At 44.3% G+C, this 20,826-nt stretch overlaps 1 protein-coding gene across 1 annotated transcript in view; it reads left to right on the plus strand.

Moving 5' to 3' along the window:
* RPH3A (rabphilin 3A) overlaps positions 1 to 20,826 on the plus strand; it is a 726,349-nt gene that overhangs the window by 494,185 nt on the left and 211,338 nt on the right. The window contains exon 9 of the mRNA XM_086943083.1: positions 13,446 to 13,505. Coding sequence (XP_086799209.1) covers positions 13,446 to 13,505 — 60 coding nt within the window. The remainder of the gene's footprint in view (positions 1 to 13,445; positions 13,506 to 20,826) is intronic.

Raw genomic sequence — 20,826 nt, forward strand, 5'->3', positions numbered from 1 at the left:
GTATTTACCGATTCTGTAAATACCGAATCGGTATCCCCCATTGATTCATAGGAATCAATGTGGAATAGCAAATCGGTATTTACCGATTCGCTAATTACCTATTCTTGCAAGGGTGCAGGGGGTGTCACTTTGACACCCTCTAGCACCCCAATTACAGGCTTGTGTGCCATGTGGCACACATACATGCCCTAAGGGCATGTCTGTGTGTCACATGGCACAGATGTGCATGCACAGATGTGCATGCACAGATGTGCATGCACACCTGGATTCGGTATTTTACCACCCAATTGGATTGGGTTGTAAAATACCGACTCTTGAAGGCCTGTGGCACTCTTCAAAGGGCCACCTACATCTCTATTTACCGATTCTGTACATTTACCGATTCGGTATTTTACCGAATCGGTAAATGTACAGAATCGGTAAAATTACCGAATCTGTACTTATGTAGCCCCCTACATAAGAAAACCGTAATACCGGTCGGAAACGGCAGGCGTTATTTATTTATAACATTAATTTGAGTTGTATACAATCTTTTCTTTGCTCTTTGATTGTATCAGATGCAGTTCTCTCGCATTCATCGATTTTGGGTGTCATTGGCCTCACTTTTAAATCCTTGTCTATAGTTAAGCAAGTTCTAACTCCACATATCATTTCCTGATTTTCACTCTTTTCTCTTTTGCTTATTACGACAATCGACAAGAGTGGTGTTCATCTTATCACCCTTTGGATCACCTTACCTTGCTTTCCTTCAGTTTGTGCTTTTGTGCAGTTTTAAATGTAAAACTCTAATATGGCCTTTTTAGGTTTCGTCTGAAGAGCGCTTGCGCTGTAATTGTGATTAGGTTTCACCTGCACAGGCTTATTTGCTCAGATCTTGTTCTCTTTTTGCCTTTTCTGCTCATTTCTTGTCCTTTGTTTAGCTCTTTCTTCTCATTTCTTGCCCGCTTCTCGCAATTTCCCCCCTCCCACTGCCCAACATCCTACCTTCCCCTCAAGGCCTACTTATTTTCTTATTTCTTATTTTAAACTAAGCCACTGGAACGATTTTTGCGATACTTTCGGTAGCAGGTGTGTGAGTTCTTATCAGTGTCATTGCCACTGGAAATGGTAACCTCTAAAATATTCCCAGGCACGGTTTAATGTAAAGAAAGTTGCCATGCCATCATAAAAGCGTTACACATTTGCACAGATTTTAGCAGATGGCTTTTTCTAGCTTCTGGGAAAGTATGGGAATCTTCAACAATGCTTGTAATCACGTTCATATTTTCCTTCCATTAAAAGATGACTTCCAGCAGAGCAGCTTTTCAATTAGCTGGGCTTAATTGAGGATTACACTGATAGCGAGCATTTAAGGCTCAGAGGAAGCTCACGCCATAAAAATGCAAAAAATAACAAATGTTGGCATGGCCAACATGTTTTGCCTCTGCAAAATCTATCGGTTTTGTCAATGTTTTTTAGTCATGCAACATAGCAGCCTGTCTTAAAGTTACATTTAAAAAAGCAGAATAGCATGTTCAACGCTGTCTGCATCATCGCTCTTTAAAAAAAATAGCTTGCTGTGCCTTGAGTTCACTCAGACACTGAAATTGTAACTAAAAATAGGCAGTCTGGCACAGAGGCTGCTTCAAAAGAATCAAAGTAATTGTCACACAGGACTGGTGAGTGGTTTAATTTACAATAGGTAAAAGAGAAATCTGGAGCACAATAATTACCGCGCTTCATTGCAGGGAGAGGTGACATTTGAGATCAGACGAGAGACGGAGGGACGCCTCTATAAAACGCATAAATTGCAAAATTGATGTTACTGACAATATATTACCTTTCTCAATAAAAAGGTCATAAAACTTTTACAGAGTGCCGTAACTCATATTGCAAATCTGCTCTCCAAGCTAAAACTTACAACAAAAAAAGCTTATTAATCACATAGGTGAAAAATATTGCATTTGCCAATGCTTGTTCAGTAAGGTACTGCTCATGTGTAGGTATGTGAGAAGTTATGGTGTTTTATTTGCAGCTTTCATAGGTGAATGTAGAACACTTTGTAACTTTACAAAGCTTTTTATTTTGCAATGAGAAACAATTTTGATGAACATTTCTTTTACATATAGCCTCATTGAACACTAGCTAAGTGGGTCTCTTTATAATACACATCACTAAAAACAGGAAACAATTGCCATTCATTGCCTGGATAGTTGTATTTTGCAAAAAAATACTCTGAAAATTGTAAATTACACAAAGAAATTAAGCATATTTTTGTTTGCAGTTTGACAAGGTCCGGGTACAGTAAAATTGATCTCACTATGTGGTAAACACTTACTATTCAATGCACCGAAAATGTAGGGCAGGTTGTAGAAAGCTCTGTATATACTATACCAAAATGAGGTATAGTGTGCACAGAGTCCAGTGGAACCCCAAAGGTAGGCAGAGGTAAGGTTAGATGGCATCTCTCTCTGTATTTGTGGTAGTGTGGTAGAGCAGTAAGGCAGTATCATGAACAGTGTTAAGCATTACTCAGTCAGCAAATTAATTCCACACTCAAAGACTGAACTGCAGACTGATTGTTTTTTTATAAAAAATATTCTTTTAGTTATTTTATTTACTAAAACCCAGCAGGCCTGGCACAGGTAAGTGTTAAGTACTTTGCAGTAAATATACAGTTGTAATACAGTTTGTATTTGTAATAGTAAATTGACATTGTTTTGACTTACAGTATGGTTTCAAAGAAATGTAATACTTTGTAAATACAGTACATAGACTTGAACAGGCTTTTCAGTGAAATTACAGTTAAGTTACTTTTGAGATTACTTTTCTTACTCAGAGTAGTATACCTGGATACTACTCTGGGACAAATCCTTTTGTTAGTTAGTGCAATTTTAAAGAATTTATTTAGGTTTCAAAATTTACATATAAACTTTTCACAGAAAAACAGTCAATGTTATCCTTTGGAGGAAAATAGTGTTATCGGTTTTAAGGTAAGTATTTGGTAGTGGGAGTTAAGGTTCTGGGGGTAGACTCAGTGGTCCCCCAGGGTCAAGGATGCACTCTGGTTACACCCTCAGCTGCACTAGGTCGGCTGGGGGCAGAGTGCTGAGGCCCAATGGTATCCATCGGGGATAGGGGTTCTCCGGGTGGTGGCGGCTGACTAGCAGGCCACTTGGTTGTGCGAGCAAAGCTCCCGGACTTTAGCTCATGGCAAATGGGGAAGCAAAGTAGCGCCAAAGGTGCACCCTCAGCGCACAAGGGCGGCCGGGTACAGGGTGCTGTTTTGAAGTTTGGCGCCCTGTTGTTGTCAAAAGAGAACCTCCTGTTTGAAAAGGCAATGCAGGCTTAGGTACGAAGGTCTTCTGTGTGCGACCAACACTTTGAGAGGTAAGTTTGGAGGTTAGGGTTTGACTAGGCACTGTTGGTTTGGGCACATAAGGCCGTGGGGCATCGGGTGCAGGGGTGCCTTTTGGGGTCCGATCTTCTTACCAGCTCCTGGTTGCAGTTGGGGAGGCCTTCTGGATATAGGCTGCAGGCGTTGGCTGGAGGCTTGAGGCAGGTCAGGGGTTGCCGGATCTCAGGTTAGGATTGCTGGGGTGACCACTTCATGGTGTTTGACCACTCGAGCTCGGGACCTGGACGGCGGGGGCAGAGTGGTACGGATTTGCGGTTTCCGGCCAAGGCCAGAGGTTGCAGATGAACAAATCCGGTGTTCACAGGAGACAACATCTTTGAGGTTGAAGGCAGGCAGGTCCTCCGGGGGTTTCGAGGTTGCTGGCTGCAGGACACACCGGGATTTTGCAGGAGCAGTCGAGGGGGAGACAGGCCGGGGAGCTGGGGCCAAGTCAGTGGGCGTCTTTCTCTTGTTAGCTGCTGCACAGCTGTTCGGTCCTTATTCTTCTTCTTCTTCTCCTTCTTGTAGTTTCTTCTTGTCTGAGGAAGCAAGGTTCAGGGGTACCCCTAAATAGTAGATTTAGGGGCATTACAGGCAGGTAAAAGGTAGGGACCAATGGGTCCCTTCCCTGGGGTGGGTACACCCCTTATTATGCTACCCTCCAGTTGGAGGGGGGCATGAGCCTGTCCCTGGTCAGCTGAGGCCCCCTATCTTCAAGATGGCGTGGACTGAGAGTTGTGCTTCACCTCGCCTCCCCCACTTGAGGGGTGGAGTTGGCAGAATTGGGCACACTCCTCTTCATCACTTGTTTTTCCAGCCATTTCTCCCACCCAAAGTGGTGGTCAGAACCAGTGGGGACCAGTTGCTGAGAGCAGCAAGTGGGCTGGGGAAGCTCAAAAAGGCGGCAAGCCTTTGAAGCTTCCCCTTCGCGAACCCTGCCCATCCTGGGGGGGAGGGGTGGCTTGGAACCTCGTCCCAGGATGTGCATTGTTTGAGGCCCCAGAGAGCAGCAGCTCTCAAACCAGGGGTCCAGAAACATGTCTGGTTGTGGCAGCTGAAAGCAGCCACTCAGCCTGGACAAAACTGGTAGGTTAGTTTTCAGGGGGCATCTCTAAGATGCCCTCAGTATGCAGTTTTCAATAAATCCCACACGGGCATCAGTGTGCGTTTAATGTGCTGAGACGTTTGATACAAACTTTTCAGTTTTCAGCATAACCATTATGGTGCTGTGGAGTTTGTAATGGCAAATTCCCAGCACAATATACTCCTAATGACAGCACTGCACTTACAATGTCTAAGAATGGAATTAGACACTATAGGGGTATAGGGCTCATGCAACTGTACCCTCACCATTGGTATAGTGCACCCAGCTAGAGAGGTGGCTGACATATGCCAGGCCAGTGGGTTGTAGGCATGGCACACATAGATGTCTGCCATGCTGATTCTTCACTTTGTTCTGCACCAACACACGCAGCCTGCAAAGGCAGTGTGTGAGTGTAATGGTACAAGACCTCTAAGGGTAGCACAATAAGTGCCGCAGCCCTTAGATGCCTTCTCTGGTCACAGTGCCCTGGGTACCTGTGGTACCATGTTCACGGTGGCTGACCTGTTGCCGGAGATGACAATTGGGTTTAGGCTTCAATGCAGTTTTAGGGAGAGAACATAGGCCCTGGGTACCTGATTAACAGGAGCCCATGGCACACTCAGTCAAAGCACATCAGCAATTCAGCAAAAAGTGAGGGCAACCAGGCAGAAAGAGTGCACGTTCTCACACAGGTGCTTATTCAATGGTGTTGCAAAGTCCACAAAATCACCAAACCATTCTAACATTTGCAAAAGATAATTCATTTGCTTACCACATTTCACTTCATTGCAGTGTAATGGACTTTTTCTGCATTCAAATTCAGCTAGGGCTGCCATTCATAGCAGAACTGTAGGAGATATTGAGTTACCTACCTATAAACTCATATAGCAGTCAGGTACTGAGAAGAACTGCTTTGGAAAATATATTGTTAAAAATCTGGGTCTCTGGTTGGCATAGGTATGTACCTTTGTCCATGTAGGGACCCTTGCTTCTATTCAGGGTAAGTCAAGTCAAGTCAAGTCGATAATTTATATAGCGCACTACATACCCAGAGGGTCTCAAGGCGCTTGAGGAAGGGTGGGGAATTACTTGTCGAATATCCAGGTTTTAAGTAGCTTTCTGAATGCTAGGTGGTTCTGAGTGAGGCGAAGGTGAATGGGAAGAGAGTTCCAGGTTTTAGCTGCCAGGTATGAGAAGGATCTTCCTCCCATGGTGGATTTGTTAATGCGAGGGACAGCAGCAAGGGCTTGGTTGGAAGAGCGTAGCTGGTGGGAGGGGGTGTAGAATGAAAGTCGTGTGTTGAGGCATTCGGGTCCAAGTTCGTAAAGTGCTTTGTGTGCGTGGGTTAGGAGGCGGAATGTTATCCTCTTATTGACGGGAAGCCAGTGAAGGTTTTTCAGGTGACCAGAAATGTGGTCTTTACGCGGGATGTCTAGTATGAGTCTGGCTGATGCATTCTGGATGCGTTGGAGTTTTTTCTGGAGTTTTGCGGTGGTTCCGGCGTAAAGGGTGTTACCGTAGTCCAGGCGGCTAGTGACCAATGCGTGGGTGACCGTTTTTCTGGTTTCGGTGGGGATCCAGCGAAATGTTTTTTTGAGCATTCGAAGAATGTTGAAACAGGAGGATGAAACGGCGTTGACTTGTCTGGTCATCGAGAGTGAGGAATCCAGGATGACCCCCAGGTTACGCGCGTGGTCTGTCGGGATGGGTGCTTTTCCAAGGGCCTCTGGCCACCAAGAGTCGTCCCAGGCGGAGGGGGAGGTACCTAAGATAAGGACTTCTGTTTTGTCTGAGTTCAGTTTCAGACGGCTGTGCTTCATCCACTCAGCTACTTCTTTCATTCCTTCGTGTAGGTTGGTTTTGGCGGTGTTGGGGTCTTTGGTGAGCGAGAGGATTAGTTGAGTGTCATCCGTGTAGGAGATGATGTTGAGGTTGTGTTGGCGTACGATGTCCGCGAGGGGGCTCATGTATACGTTGAAGAGGGTGGGGCTGAGTGAAGATCCTTGTGGTACGCCGCAAATGACTTCAGTGGCCTCCGACTTGAATGGTGGGAGGCGGACTCTCTGGGTTCTTCCGGCAAGGAACGAGGTGATCCATTCCAGTGCTTTTCCTTGGATTCCGATGTTTCTGAGGCATTGTAGGAGGGTGCTATGGCAGACTGTGTCGAAGGCTGCGGAGAGGTTGAGTAGGATGAGGGTAACTGTGTCTCCATTGTCTAGTAGAGTTCGAATGTCGTCTGTTGCTGCGATGAGGGCGGTCTCAGTGCTGTGTTTGGCTTGGAAGCCGGACTGTGAGGAGTCGAGGGATTTGTTGGTTTCGAGGAAGGCGGCGAGTTGGTTGTTGACAGCTTTCTCGATGACTTTGGCCGGGAATGGAAGGAGCGAGATGGGGCAGTAGTTTTTGAGTTCGGTGGGGTCTGCTGTGGATTTCTTCAGGAGGGCGCTGAGTTTGGCGTGTTTCCAGCTTTCCGGGAAGGTGGCGGAGTTGAAGGAGCAGTTGATGACGTCTCGGAGGAGTGGTGCTATGATGGAGTCTGCTTTGTTGAAGATGTGGTGAGGGCATGGGTCTGTTGGGGATCCTGAGTGGATAGAGTTCATCAGGCGGATGGTGTCCTCAGTGAAGATTGGGTTCCAGTCATTAAGGGTGTTCAAGGGGGGTGGAGGTGCAGCCGAAGTTTGTGTGGGGTGGACTCCGGGTTAGTTGTCGAAGCTGTTGTGGATGTCTGCGATTTTGTTGTGGAAGAACAAAGCTAGGGAGTCGCAGAGGGTTTGAGATGGGGTGATGTCGTTGGAGTTGGCAGTGGGGTTGGTAAACTCTTTGACGATGTTGAATAATTCCTTGCTGTTGTGGGCGTTGTTGTCTAGTCGGTCCTTGAATGCGGCTTTCTTGGCAGTCCGGATCAGTTGGTGGTGTATGCGGGTGGCGTTTTTGAAGGCGTCCCTTGTGCTGGTGTTTGGGTCTTTTTTCCAGGCCTTCTCAAAGGAGCGACAGAGTTTCTTGGAGTTCTTAAGATCATCGTTGAACCAGGGGGCGTTTTTGCTGCCTAGCTTGAGTTGACGTTTTTTCAAAGGTGCTAGGTTGTCGGCGCTGTTGGTTAGCCATTGAGTGAGGTTAATGGCTGCTTCGTTGGGGTTCGAAGAGTTAGCAGGGGGGTTTTGAAGCAGCGATGAGGAGATCTGGTCGATGGTGATTTTGTTCCAGTTTCTTCGCAGAGTAGGTTGAGGATTGTTGTGGGCTGTGGTCTTTTTGTAGACAAAGTGAACGCAGCTGTGGTCCGTCCAATGGAGAACTGTGGTGTGACTGAAGGAGATATGTTTGCTGGAGGTGAAGATAGGGTCGAGTGTGTGACCTGCATTGTGAGTGGGGGTGTTGACAATTTGTTTGAGTCTGAGGTTGGCGAGATTGTCTAGAAGGGTGTTGGCGTTGCTGTTGTTGCTCTTTTCAAGGTGAAAATTGAGGTCTCCCAGTAGGATGTAGTCCTCGGAGGGGAGGGCGTGTGGGGTGATGAAGTCAGTGATGTCTTCACTGAATTGTGCCCGTGGTCCTGGTGGCCTGTAGAGGAGTGTGCCTCTGAGTGTGGTCTTGGGGTCGGTGTGGATCTGGAAGTGAAGGTGTTCGGCGCTAGCGAAGTCGACGTCTGAGCTGGTTGAGATGCGAATGGAATTCTTATGGACGATAGCGATGCCTCCTCCTGTTTGCTTGTAGCGGTCTTTTCGGATGATCTTGTAGCCTTCCGGGATGGCAATGGTGATGTCTGGGGCTGAGGAGGCGTTCATCCATGTTTCTGTTAGGAAGGCGACGTCCGGAGAGATGGTGTCTAGTAGATTCCAAAGGTCGATGGCGTGTCTGTGGACCGAGCGGGTGTTGAGCAGGATACATTTTAGGTGGTTGGTGTCAGATCTCTGTTTCGTGTTAGTGGATGAGGAGTTGGTCTTGGTGCCGTCATACTTGCATGAGTTGCATGTGAAGGGTCCATGGGTGTGTCCAGGAGCGGCTTGGGCGCAGTTGGGGAGTCGACCGGGGTTTAGGGCCAAGAGGGTGGAGGCGTCGAATGTAATGCGGGTGGGCTGGGACTTAAGGGAACCAGGGGGTCTGGCGCTGGGCGCGGGCCAGGCGCGGACGGGCGTAGACGGGCTTACCTTTGGCGCACCTTCGGCGCGGCCGCAGCGCGTGGACGCTGCGCGTTGAGGCATCAGCCTCAAATGAGTGGTGGGGGGGCGGAGCGTGGGAGGGGCAGCTGGGAGGCGGGATCTGGGAGGAGCCACGGGCTGCCGAGGGTAAGGGGGATACACACTTTAGGTAACCCCTGCTCACCCCCTTGGTAGCTTGGCACGAGCAGACAGGCTTATCCCAAAGGCAATGTGTAAAGTATTTGTACTCAAAACACACAGTAACACCACAAATGGACACCACTCCAGTATGCAAAACAAAGAGTATCTCTAATCTAAACCAAACGACCAAACAACAAAACTCCAATATACAATTATCAAAATAGCACTTAAAAACAGTTATTTCCAAAAGAAAGCTTGTAGGAAACAAATAGCTCCACCTGGGGCTATTACAACGTTGTGACAGGCACAAATCCAAAGTAGGGCGCCAACCACGAGGTGCGCAGCGTCGGGTGCGGAGTTACACGGACCACCAAACAACAGTATGGATGATGCACGACGTCGTGGAGATGAGGTGTTGATGCAGAGGTGAGGCCGGTTGCCTGGATCCCATGGGTAGGCGAGGCCTCGTGTCCGTGAGGAGGCGATTTGCCGAGTCCAAGAGTGGGGAGGTTGGCGGCGATGAGGTGTCGGTTTCGCTGAGGCAATGGGAAGAGTTTGTTAAGTCCCCCTCATCAGCTTTCGGCTTTGCGATAACGGGATGCTTGTGGTGACGGTTTTGGTGCGAGCACTTGCGTTGGGAAGGCTAACTGCACGCGTCAAACTGCATCAGAGCTGTGTTGCAGGTGGAGCAGTGCATCACTTCTCTAGCTCCCAACAGCAGGAATAACCAGCTGCGGCTGAAATAAACAAAAGGGTGGTGGGGCGGGTGAGGTCGTGCTGGAGGCGTCGCGCCAGAGGGTTCCAAAATATATATTTAAAAAAACTAACATATTGCTTCCGGCTGCCTCCAGCGTCGGGTCTCTTCACGCCGCCTCTTCTCTTCCTGTCTACTCCCAGTAGCCCATGGGACAGACCCACTGTCCCCTTGGGAACTGAACTGCGTGGGCAGGAAAGACACCTTGCACTGACCAGGGAGTCTGTGGGGTTTCTCCAGCTCAGCTGCTCAATGCAGCTGGGCTGGAGAAAACCTAAGTGTGCATGTGTGTTTTGGTGGGACTGAGACAGCCATACTAACACACATGAGCACACTTAGGGAGTGGAGTGCACCAGCACTCCTCGTCCCCCCTCCCATGCCTCGGCCCCACCCCTCCCAACAGTGCTGGCTAAGAGCCGGCAAATGTAAAATAAAACGATGCAAGAACATAGTTTTATTTTACATTTGCTGGCTCTATGCCAGGCAGTGAGGTGACTATCCTCTGCCATTTCGGAGGAGCCACCACTGGGAATAACTACCTGGCTGGTCAGAACTCCCAGCAGTGGAGTTCAGGGCAGCTGGTGGTGAAGTCTTTGTGTCCCTGAGACTTACGAACAGGAGGCTAGCACACAAAAGCCTGTGGAGATTCTTCTTCAAGCAGGTTCACATCAAAGTTGCAGTCTTTGTCTTTTCCTTGGCAGAAGCAGTAACTGCAGGCCAATCTAGCAAATCTCACACAGCAAAGGGGCAGTACTCCTCCTTACAGCCCTCCAGCCTTTTCCTTAGCAAAGGTTCCTCTTGAGTCCAGAAGTGATCTAATTCTTTGGGTTAAAGTCCACTACTTATACCCCCTTTTGTCTTTGTTCTCTTTGTGGCAAGGGTCTCTGAGCCCAGTCCAAAACAGTTCTGTCCTCTCTGGGACAGTATGACCACAGGAGGTGGAGACCGCATTGTGCAAAGGAGACACAGCCTATTCAGGTGCAAGTGAAACTTCTCCCACCACTCTAAATGCTGACAAGGGCGATTTAGCTCAGCTATGGGTCCTGCCGGAAAGTCAGGACTAACCTCAACCCCCCTTGTGGCTGTATACAGTGAATGCACATCCCCAGCCCTTGTCAATACGCAAAACCACAGAGGCACATAGAATGGTTAAATAAGTAAATGCCTACTTTCTAAAAGTTGTAAATGACAAAAAAGTGGCTACACCCGACATTCTTAACCAAAATTATTTATATGGATGGGACAAGCGCAATGTATGAGTTTGACCTGGTATTTTTATTTATACCTATTTACTTTATCAAATTTTTTTCATACCTTTTTCAAAATTTCACAAAAAAGGAAAATACATTTAAGTCAAGTCAAGTCAAATAACACTTTATTCGATTAATTAAAATCATAAAAGTAATGACAATAATACATTTATGTATAAAAAGAATGCAATAAAATCAATTTCATCATCAATGTGCATACAATTCATAAAAGTTAAAATACCAAAGATAAAAAATTTCAGTAGCAGCGGAGTTCTAATCATCCCACAGTCTCTAATGCCGCTAGTCTATTGACTTTTTTCCGGACAGCAGCCACCAGGAAACATGCAACCCCGTAAATTACCTGTGAACTACCTAGGAGTTGTAGGTACATTAGTGCGGGTCTTACTTGCATGAACCGATCTTCTCTAAGAAGTGGTACCAGGAACTGTTTCCTAATATCTGCATAGTGGTCACAAAACATAATAAAATGCATCAAAGTTTGGCTAGAAAAATCACTCTTGCTGTCACTTTTTGAATAGTTCAAAGGAGACTGTATTTTTTGTTAGTGCTGTGGCAGCTCTGCACGCAGGCTGGATTTGTTAGCAGTAGGGGACATGTGCACTTTTTACGTCCAGTCTTGCTTTACAGATAAAAGGAGGAGCACAAGCTGTCCACACCCATCAGACTCAGGCTGAGTTAGTTGCAGGACATAGTCCCATGTGCCGTATCTGGTGGCTTAAAAGACTAATGTCTCCACTGAAGGTCCTATGTTTGACCTCATGGTCACAGGTTTAGATCCTGGCGGCCACTCAGCCTTGCTATGTCAATGAAATCAGTTCCAATGAGTTGGGTAACATTAAAAATCTGTGTCTTTACAAATATACATTATGTTTTGGTACTCCCATAAACTCCACATGCCTAAGCAGCAGCTGTGTACAAGACACAATCTGCATGCTCTCTGGTTGCTGGAGTATTGCCAGCCATCACCTCACATGGGGCGGGGGATGGGGGAGGGGATCCCAAGCTGCTGCACTGGCCAGACATTTTCACATCATGAAACTTTCATCCTTAATCCCTTTTTGGATGCTAAAATGTATCTTACGCTAAGAAAATAACTCTAAATGCTCTACTTGACTTCTCACGTGATTGCGAGTAGTTTTGCGGAACATTTACGCGTATTTACACTAGAGAGAATTATGCCAGTTACGCCCGCACCTAGACTATACTTTTATAGTTGGAAAGCTATTAAACTAAATCACCCACCAAAAAGGAACATACATTTTTGCTTCTCTTCCATATTTTTGGTCTGAAACAGCAGGAACTACACTTACAATGCTGTCAAGTCCACTGTAGTGCAGGGCGTTTCCCTCTTGGCAGAGGGAGAAGATGGCCAGCCTTACAGAGCCACAATTGCCTCTCGCTTCTCCAGCATAACAGATCAAAGAGCACAGAGAAGGAGCACTCATCCTCCATACAATATGGCGGAAGGTGTGCCAGATCTCAAGAAGAGAGTCAGAGTATTTCTGGCCTCCTCAACCCGTTTAGCTCTTCTAGCTCAGATGGTTGTGCTCACCGCCTGTCACCCATGGGGGGACCATAGATAACTGCAAGGCTAGGTATCTCTTGATGAGGGCTACATCTGGGAGAAATCCCCTTTGTTTTCTCATTGTGGAAGCTACTCGTCTATAGAAGGGTGGGGGTGTAGATGAATTATCTGCTGCTGTTTTTCCTATTAACCTCCCCCTGGTTCATACCCACGTGCCTACTTACTAATATGTATCATTTGTAAAATTACACCTTAAATTGAATTACCCTACAAAACCTAGTATCAAGCTCAACTGTTATCACGGTAACTACATTGGAGCAACACCTGAAACTGAATGGGTTCGACCCTAATTGAAAACTCATATGCTGCATACGGTGCTGCTTACAAGAGGGACTGCCTCACACCATATCTGAGGAAGAACAATATCTGTGCAAGATCTTTGTCATTGACTGGAATGCTTATACCCCATACCAAAATCTTACAGCTTACTGAAGTTCTTACAGAAATTCTACCAGATAATCTTTGGAGATAATGGTACTCATCGTATGAATGGTACCTGCATTTCAAAATTACCTGTATCTCGTGAAATTTTATATTCATAGCGATTTACTGCCCTCACTTTTATGTTTGCATTGGAATTCCCATTTACTGCACACCCTTTGTACTTGATCTTTGGTCTGCACTAGGATCATGCTTTGACAGTCAAATTAAGCATACATGCCCATGACCTTCAGAGTTTGTTTGACACTTTGAGGCTGTAGGAGTACCTCGCATCGTTTACCCTGAAGAATTTCAGCACATGTTGAGACAAACCCCATTGGCTGACATGTCCTATTAAAAGAAATTGAAGAACCCCACTTCTTTGGACTAGAACTTGGACACATATACGTGTTACTCAAAGTATATAGAGGAGACAGGCTACAGTGCTTGTGGATATGAGTGTAATTTAGTTCATTGTAGCTTGGCATTGGATTTGATCCACTCATACTGCTGAACAAACATATTGATCCTCTGTGACTTTCTTTCGGTTTGTTGCACCATTTCCATTTACAATCTCTGTAAATAAAGGAGATGGTTATTGCATTCAAAGATTTTTTTCACAGCTGCTATTTCTAGTTTCTTATGATGAACTGTAGTGTAACTAAGTTCCCTTTTGTTTTCCAGCCCCTTCTGCTGGTGGTAGGCCTGGACCAGGCCCAGCTGGAAGATACCCAGAAAGGCAAAGTAAGAAAATATGAATCGAAATGGGCACTTACATCTTAGGGTTGGTGTTGGGTTGTTTGCTTTTCTTGCCAAAAATGTCAAATTTGTTGGCTGGGCAGATTTTCTTGCAATTGAAATAGTAATCATGCAATGGGTTGTTTCCTTACCCATTATTCAAATATTTCCCTTTCAACATACACTTGTCCCAGTAAGTAAACACTGTCCCCCTTAAGACCATTCCTTCAAAATGTGTGCCATTAGCTGATGATGCAGGAAGCTATGTATGATATGGTGGCCATCTTCTCCTTGGTTGAGATATGCATATATATGAAGGAAGTACTTATACTTATTAATTGATGTTTGAGAGAAGATATTTAATTACAAAATAAAATATTTGTTTGATGTGGAACTTCATAAGAAGCATAAAGTTGTCCTGGATTTAAACCTGGCTAATATCAGGTGTATATTCTCAACTTTTGTAGTCAATAAAAGCAGTATTATTGGTGCCATGAATTACGGGTGTCCTAGTCACAGGCTGAACCAGTATACCCTATACTGTAGCCCCTCAATTTCAGGAAGATTAAGCCTGTAAAACATAGAGGAGTTTTTAAAGAACCTACTAAAAATATCTGCCTCAAAGCCCTAGTAAGGCAAAAAAAAAAATTGGGAAATTTGACTGCTTACTATTAAAGTTGGAACTGGTTATTTAAAATGTTTATAGCTTTTCTTTAACAAACTTTTCTAGATGTTTTCAGAACTGTAAAAATGATTTAGGAATTGTAAATGTTCACATTAGTTTAAACTTTGAAGATGAAAAAATACAGGTTTCATGCAAGTCTGAATGGCAAGGACACAAATCTAAACTCAGCGGAGGTTAAAATGCCTACTGCAGTGATCTCTGTGTACCTGGTATTTTCAGTTAACAGATTGTGATCTCAGCACAACTGGGCACACAATGAGAACTTTAGGTCACTCCTGATTGTTGGACTCTAGAATATAACGCACGTACCTAACTGCGAGTTTTCCGAGGATTTGTGGTCCAGAAGGTCTTGATGCTACTGGAATTCTCATTTCCTCATCGATATCTTCGTGGTTCTCAAAAAATGTCTTGATTCCCAGTGCCCTTGATTTTTGCAACCTCTGTGCGAACAACTGGGGTTGCAGTTAGAAGAGTGGAGTGGAGCTTACCGATCAAATCTGCCACAATTGAACAAGGGGAAAAAGGTCAAGTAAATAACGGTAAATGCAGGTTTTGGTGTGGAAAATCCCAGGATCTGATGATACTAGAAATTTGCATAGTTCTCTGGGGCTCTTGCAGTTAGGCCAGAGTTGTTTAATAAGATCAGCTGGTTGATTTGTAATTAATAGTTTGTTATGTTTAATGGTGTGTTTTAATGATCTGAAGTAGTTATCTCCCAAACTAGTGTGTTACCTTTCAGGACCAGCTTTTTTCTTTTCTGGAACCCACCTCAGCCCTTCTTTTTTATGTTTAACAAGCTTTATTTGAATAAAAGTTATACAAAGATATAGGCCATAAGCCAACAACTGAATAATGAACATATGAGACACAAATAGGCAATGGAATATAATAGTAAGCTGTTTACGTTCTTAAAGGGGGAGAAAAGGAGGGAAAGAGGGAAATACAGAAAAGAAAAAACTCTGCGGCAAGAGAACGAATAATAATAATACTCTAAAGAATCAAAACAAGTATAATATCTTAATTGCACAATCTTAAAGGTAAGCAAACTAATACAACAATCTTAAAGATAAGCAAATAGAGAGAAAAAAATGAAGAGAGGAGAAACAAAATCATGGAGGTTGGAAGTTTTCAGAACAATTGCGATAAATTTGACAAATTGATAAATCATTCAGATAGGTAGTTAGTGGTAACCAAAATAGGTCTCTATTTACGTGTGGATTGCAACAGGAGGCAAAAGCAGTATCCAATCTGTGATAGTGACAGACAATGTTCCACCGGGATTTGATAGAAAGTTTTGTTGAACATTTCCAATTCATTGTAATATACTGAAAAGCTAAGGCTACCATCAAATCAAACAATCCTTTTTCATGAGATGATAAGTTCAATGAATCCGATAATCTCCCCATTAAAAGAAGAATATTTGATATAGGAATATTTAAGTTAAAAATACTTGACATGCAGGACCAGATTTGTGACCAAAAGGAAGCTACGTGGGGGCGTAAGAACAATAGGTGGAGTAAATCCGCTAGAGGGGAGGCACAAGACCAACAAGTCTTATTGCTAGTGTGTGTAAAGTGAGCTATGGAGATGGGAGTATAAAATAATCTGTGATAGAGATAAAACATAGATTGGGTGGTAGAAGCGGATCTAGATATTTTTAAGAATCTAGCCCATATCTTATTCTATAAATCAATGCTCCATTCACAACCCAAATCCATCTCCCAAGCAAGTTCCATCTTAGTCTTAGATCTCTCCAGATTGGCGGAAGAGAAATATTTATAAATCAAGGAAGCCTTTGGAAGTATTCGTAAAATTTTAAGAAGCGGATCTTGTGTAGACAGAGAGTTATCGGAAGGAAGGGAATAGAAAACATCTAAAATCACTGCCATCAGAATCGAGAATCTCTGTAAAAATGAACGAGGTCAATTAAAGGTAGCTTGGAATTGGGGAAAGGAACAAGGAGAAATGCCATCAAACACATCTTGTACCCAAATAAAATTTATATTTCTCCAGTATCTCCAAAACAAGGGTCTGTTATTGATGGTAGTGAGACGATTATACCAAATAGGGGAGCTTAAAAATAAGTTTCTGGATAAAACATTCTGTTGCTAATGAGGTCTTAATAATGAACATGTATGATTGAATATGCAAGAGGTGTGAGAGTAACCTTAGTAGTAAATACGAGAATCTCTTTGAAAGAAAAAGGGGTTAACAAACACTTTTCAATGTTAACCCAACACTTTTCAATATTAACTCAACCTCAGCATTTCTTAATCCACTGCCAGACGCTCCCTATCCCTTTATCTCACTCGTGCATGTTCCTGATTTCTCCCTTTTAGACTTTTTTCCCTTCTTTCTCTTCCTCTGTCTTGCTTCTTTGTGTGTTTTTCTCTTTCTTGCTCTCTGGAAATGTCTGATGAGAAGAAATAAGTGCCAGTCCCCAAAAATGAGTGATGGTGGTGCCCCCCACTGTCAACCACTGCCTCAAATTAAGTACTGAGCATGGTCAACCATTTCTAAATACTCGGAGTACAAGGGCTCAAAAGCCATTTTTTGGGCTATTATGATGCACATTTTCTCCAAAATTCAAGCAATATTTTGGCAAAATACTTGTACTTCTTTTTGACAATGTTTGTATCATGTGCTGGCAGTGGGGTGGCAAGAAAAAACATTCAGCCCTTGCACCTACCTTTTTTTTACAAGTATTTTTATTGTTTTAAGCACTACCAGGAGGCAATACTTCTAAACACTTTTAGGGTATCTTAGGACATATAATACAGGAGTAGCCTGGAATAGGCATTAGAGAATCAATGCTGTACATTTTTAAGCAATCACTACTAGAAACAGAAAATCACATCTTAGTCACATATCCATTTTTAATCATATAGAGGACACTCCTAGCTCTGATTATTTAGTAAAGGCCAGCATACCCGAGGGTGCAGTGGGAAAACTACTCATGAACTTTAAAGAATATTAATGCAATTTAAGCTGTCTGTGAGCTTTGGGAAAGTTTTAATGTAAAGTCTGGCAGGATGGAATGTATTGACTAATAGCTTGATAGCATAAAATACCCGTCTAATGGACTGTGTGGTAAGTGCTGTAGTGAGTGGATTGCTTTCTATGATTAGGTTTGTATTAAACCGCATTTAGTCTAATAATAAATACAAATATAAATTGAATGGGAAGAGCCATATGAATGAGTACAAACCACAGGCTGACTTAGCTTCATGACTGGAAATTTAAAGAAATAGCTGAAAGATGAAATAGTGATACTACTGATGGAATCACCAGTTTTCACCACTGGGCTAAGAACTTCAGCTCTTTTTTAATAAATCATTTTAGAATAAAATATCCTCTGCAGTTGTGAATTGCAAAGTAGTATCTGTCATGTGAAAGCAATTCCCACGAATAACTTGACCAACTCCGACATCTTGACCTTCTCGAGCTCCCAGGTTATTGTATAGATTAAATAATGAGAAAAAATGTAGTTCAGTTTATGAAAACCATTTTCCTGGGGGCCTCTACATCAAAATGATTTAATGTTCACTTAGTTGGTCGTTCAGCACCTATCATAAAACAAGCGGTGTCAAATGTGGTGCAAATGCTGATGTACCAGATGACCTTGCTGTACAATCGCTTCTTAGGCGGGGGTGGGGGCGGGGCTGGGAACAGGGAAAGGATGCATCAGCATTCCCTGCAGAGGCCTGCTCTATGTACACACAAGCTATGTTACACTTCTACCTGTTAGACATGCTATACTGTTTTAAAGCTCTTTCATTTAAATTGTAACACACCTGCTTCACTATTCCGGCCATAAATACCAAGACCTCTCTTGAAAGGAATACACCTTAAGAATTATCTTCGGGAATAAGGCAATGAACTTACATTCTCTTGAGTTGTCCCTCTCAAAATACACCTGTGCCTAGAACATGGGAATGCTTTTGCATAGGAATAAAATGTGCAAGGTTGACACATCTCAAATAGTGATTGAGGCTTTTAAGAAACAGTGTAGCGCACAGGGGAAACTTGTGCACAATGAAGATAGGAACAAAATGGCCGGTGTAAAAAAATATATATATTTTAATCACCTCATGTGCTTTTGCAAAACGGAAGTGTCAAACGGATGGCTACATAAAGGGGCAAAAGCAACAAGGAAGCCACACCTGCATATGATTTCCTGTTTTAAAAAGTAGGTTCTGTTTTGGGTGATCCCCAACTACCCTTCTTCCAAACAAAACTAGAACAGTGCGGGGAAAATCTCTTCCACAGGGGAAATAGTGTTTGGGGAGAACTGTTCAAAAATGAAAAAATAATGACATTGTTCAGAAGGCTTTTACCGTATTCATGCTGTACAGGAGCAAAGTGGGACGGGTGCAAGATAAGCCAGCCTATGTGTTAGTCATCGGTTTACACAGGAGAAAAGACCCCGCTTTCTTCTCAATCTTCTAACACCCATATTCCGACTCGACAACTAGGATCTAGTGGGGCGGGTCTAGTGCAGGTTCCCAAAATTAGGAGAGCAAGAATGGGAGGGCGGTCGTTCCGGTTTCTGGCAGCCCGACTGGAATAACCTACCCCTGAGGCTCCGTTTGGAAACCTCGGAGGTGGCTTTTCGCAAAGAGCTAAAAACCCACTTATTTCCCAGGGGACAGGTTTAGAGAGGACACAGGTGTGGGAGGCTATGATGGCGTAGGAGACTGGGGGCCGATACTTTAGCGCAGGGACACACTGGTTAGTGTAACCAGGCGCTTTACAAGCTCAGTTTACTTACTTACTATGCTCTGGTGAATGCTCATGTTTCCCATGAATTCCAGGCATGTTGTACTTCATAGGCACTTTGCACAGAGAAATAATTGCTAATTAGCTGGAATAAGTATTTTGGACAGCAACAAAGATACAAATGTCTGCATAGTGCGTTTTGCTAAAACATCAATTTCGAAGGTAATCAAGCTCAACTTTTCATGAAGAAAGCCATTTAGAAATTGACTGGATTGTTTGATGGAATTTTAATAAGTGAGAGTACTTACCCAGGCTACTCATTTCTACTTTAATAACTGGATGCCTAAGCCTATCCTTTATTACAAGCTCCCAACAAGTTGTTAAGCCCATCCAAATGAGGAGAAGGCACCTATGATGAAGCATAGCACTATTATTTGTGAGTGAGGAGTCTTCTCCTAATAAACTAAGATATTTGTGATGTGACAGGAGATTACGCAGTAGGATAAGCCCTGATTAGGAGACCGCGTACCTATTGTGTATTAGCCTCTGAATATCAAGCCTACGGTTTGTATGGTATCTGCATATGAAGGTTGTTTGGAACCTTATTGGAGTGACCTGAATTCCTACTATTGGACCACAATAAGACCTTTCTATAAATCCATCTGTGGAAGGTTTGCCTGGCTTCCATTAGAGGATACAACGGGTTGGACTCGGACAGAAAATAGGCCCAGGCACTAAAATAAGTGTCCCATATTAGCGAATGATATACCTTAAAAAAGGTGTGTCATGTTCGCTAATTGGGGCAGTTTTAAACTTGTAAACACACGTCAAAAAAGTGTTTTGCAAGGTACGGACGGCTGTATGGATTTGAGCTTGCTGCAGGCAATGTTTATTTTAATATCAGTGAGATGAACAGTAAAAAGAGGCTCAGCAGACCATAAAACAGATTACAGAAGTTGTAGCTCTTGCTACATGTGCAAAAAGAGGATGCAACACTGCTCCTTTAGGCTGGAGTCCTGCTAGACTTTAAGAATATACTCTTGAGATTCAATTGACTGCAATAAATCCAGATGGTATCATTAACAAGGGGACGAATCCTGGTGGCCAACGGCACTGGGGTCAGCCCCGACCCCCACCAACCACGCACGCAACCTGGGAATCATCCTCGACTCAACGCTCTCAATGACCAAGAAAGTCAAAGTCGTCTCCTCCTCCTGCTTCAACACCCTCCGCATGCTCCGCAAGATCTACAGATGGATCCCGACAGATACAAGAAAGACAGTCACCCAGGCCCTCGTCAGCAGCAGACTCGACTACGGAAACGCCCTCTACGCGGGAGCCCCGACCAAGCTCATCAATCGACTACAACGCTTCCAAAACGCCTCAGCACGACTGATCCTCGATGTACCACCACACGGCCACATCACCCCCCACCTGAGAAACCTACACTGGCTCCCCGTCAACAAGAGGATGTCCTTCAAGCTCCTCATACACGCACACATGGCACTCCACAAGACCGGCCCAGCCTACCACAACAGAAGGCTCTACTTCTACACCCCCAACCGCCAGCTACGCTCCGCCGTCCTCACTCGCCACCATCCCGTGCATCCGAAGAACAACCACTGGTGGGAGATCCTTCTCCCACCTCGCCACCAAGACATGGAACACCCTCCCACTGAGCCTACGACAGACCCAAGACCTGCTGACCTTCAGGAGGATACTAAAGACCTGGCTGTTCGATCAGTAGCGGCCCCCACCTCCCCCCCAGCGCCTTGAAACCCTCGCGGATATGTAGTGCGCTTAACAAATGACTGATTGAGATATACTAAAAATTTGCCATCGCTCAGACCAGTATTAATCGATTTTGGACAACTCTACCATTGTTCCTGATTTGATACAATTGTATGAATGGTAGTATCCCAA

This window comes from Lissotriton vulgaris, chromosome 11, assembly GCF_964263255.1.
Source record: "Lissotriton vulgaris chromosome 11, aLisVul1.2, whole genome shotgun sequence".
In the NCBI taxonomy this organism is placed as follows: Eukaryota; Metazoa; Chordata; class Amphibia; order Caudata; family Salamandridae; genus Lissotriton; species Lissotriton vulgaris.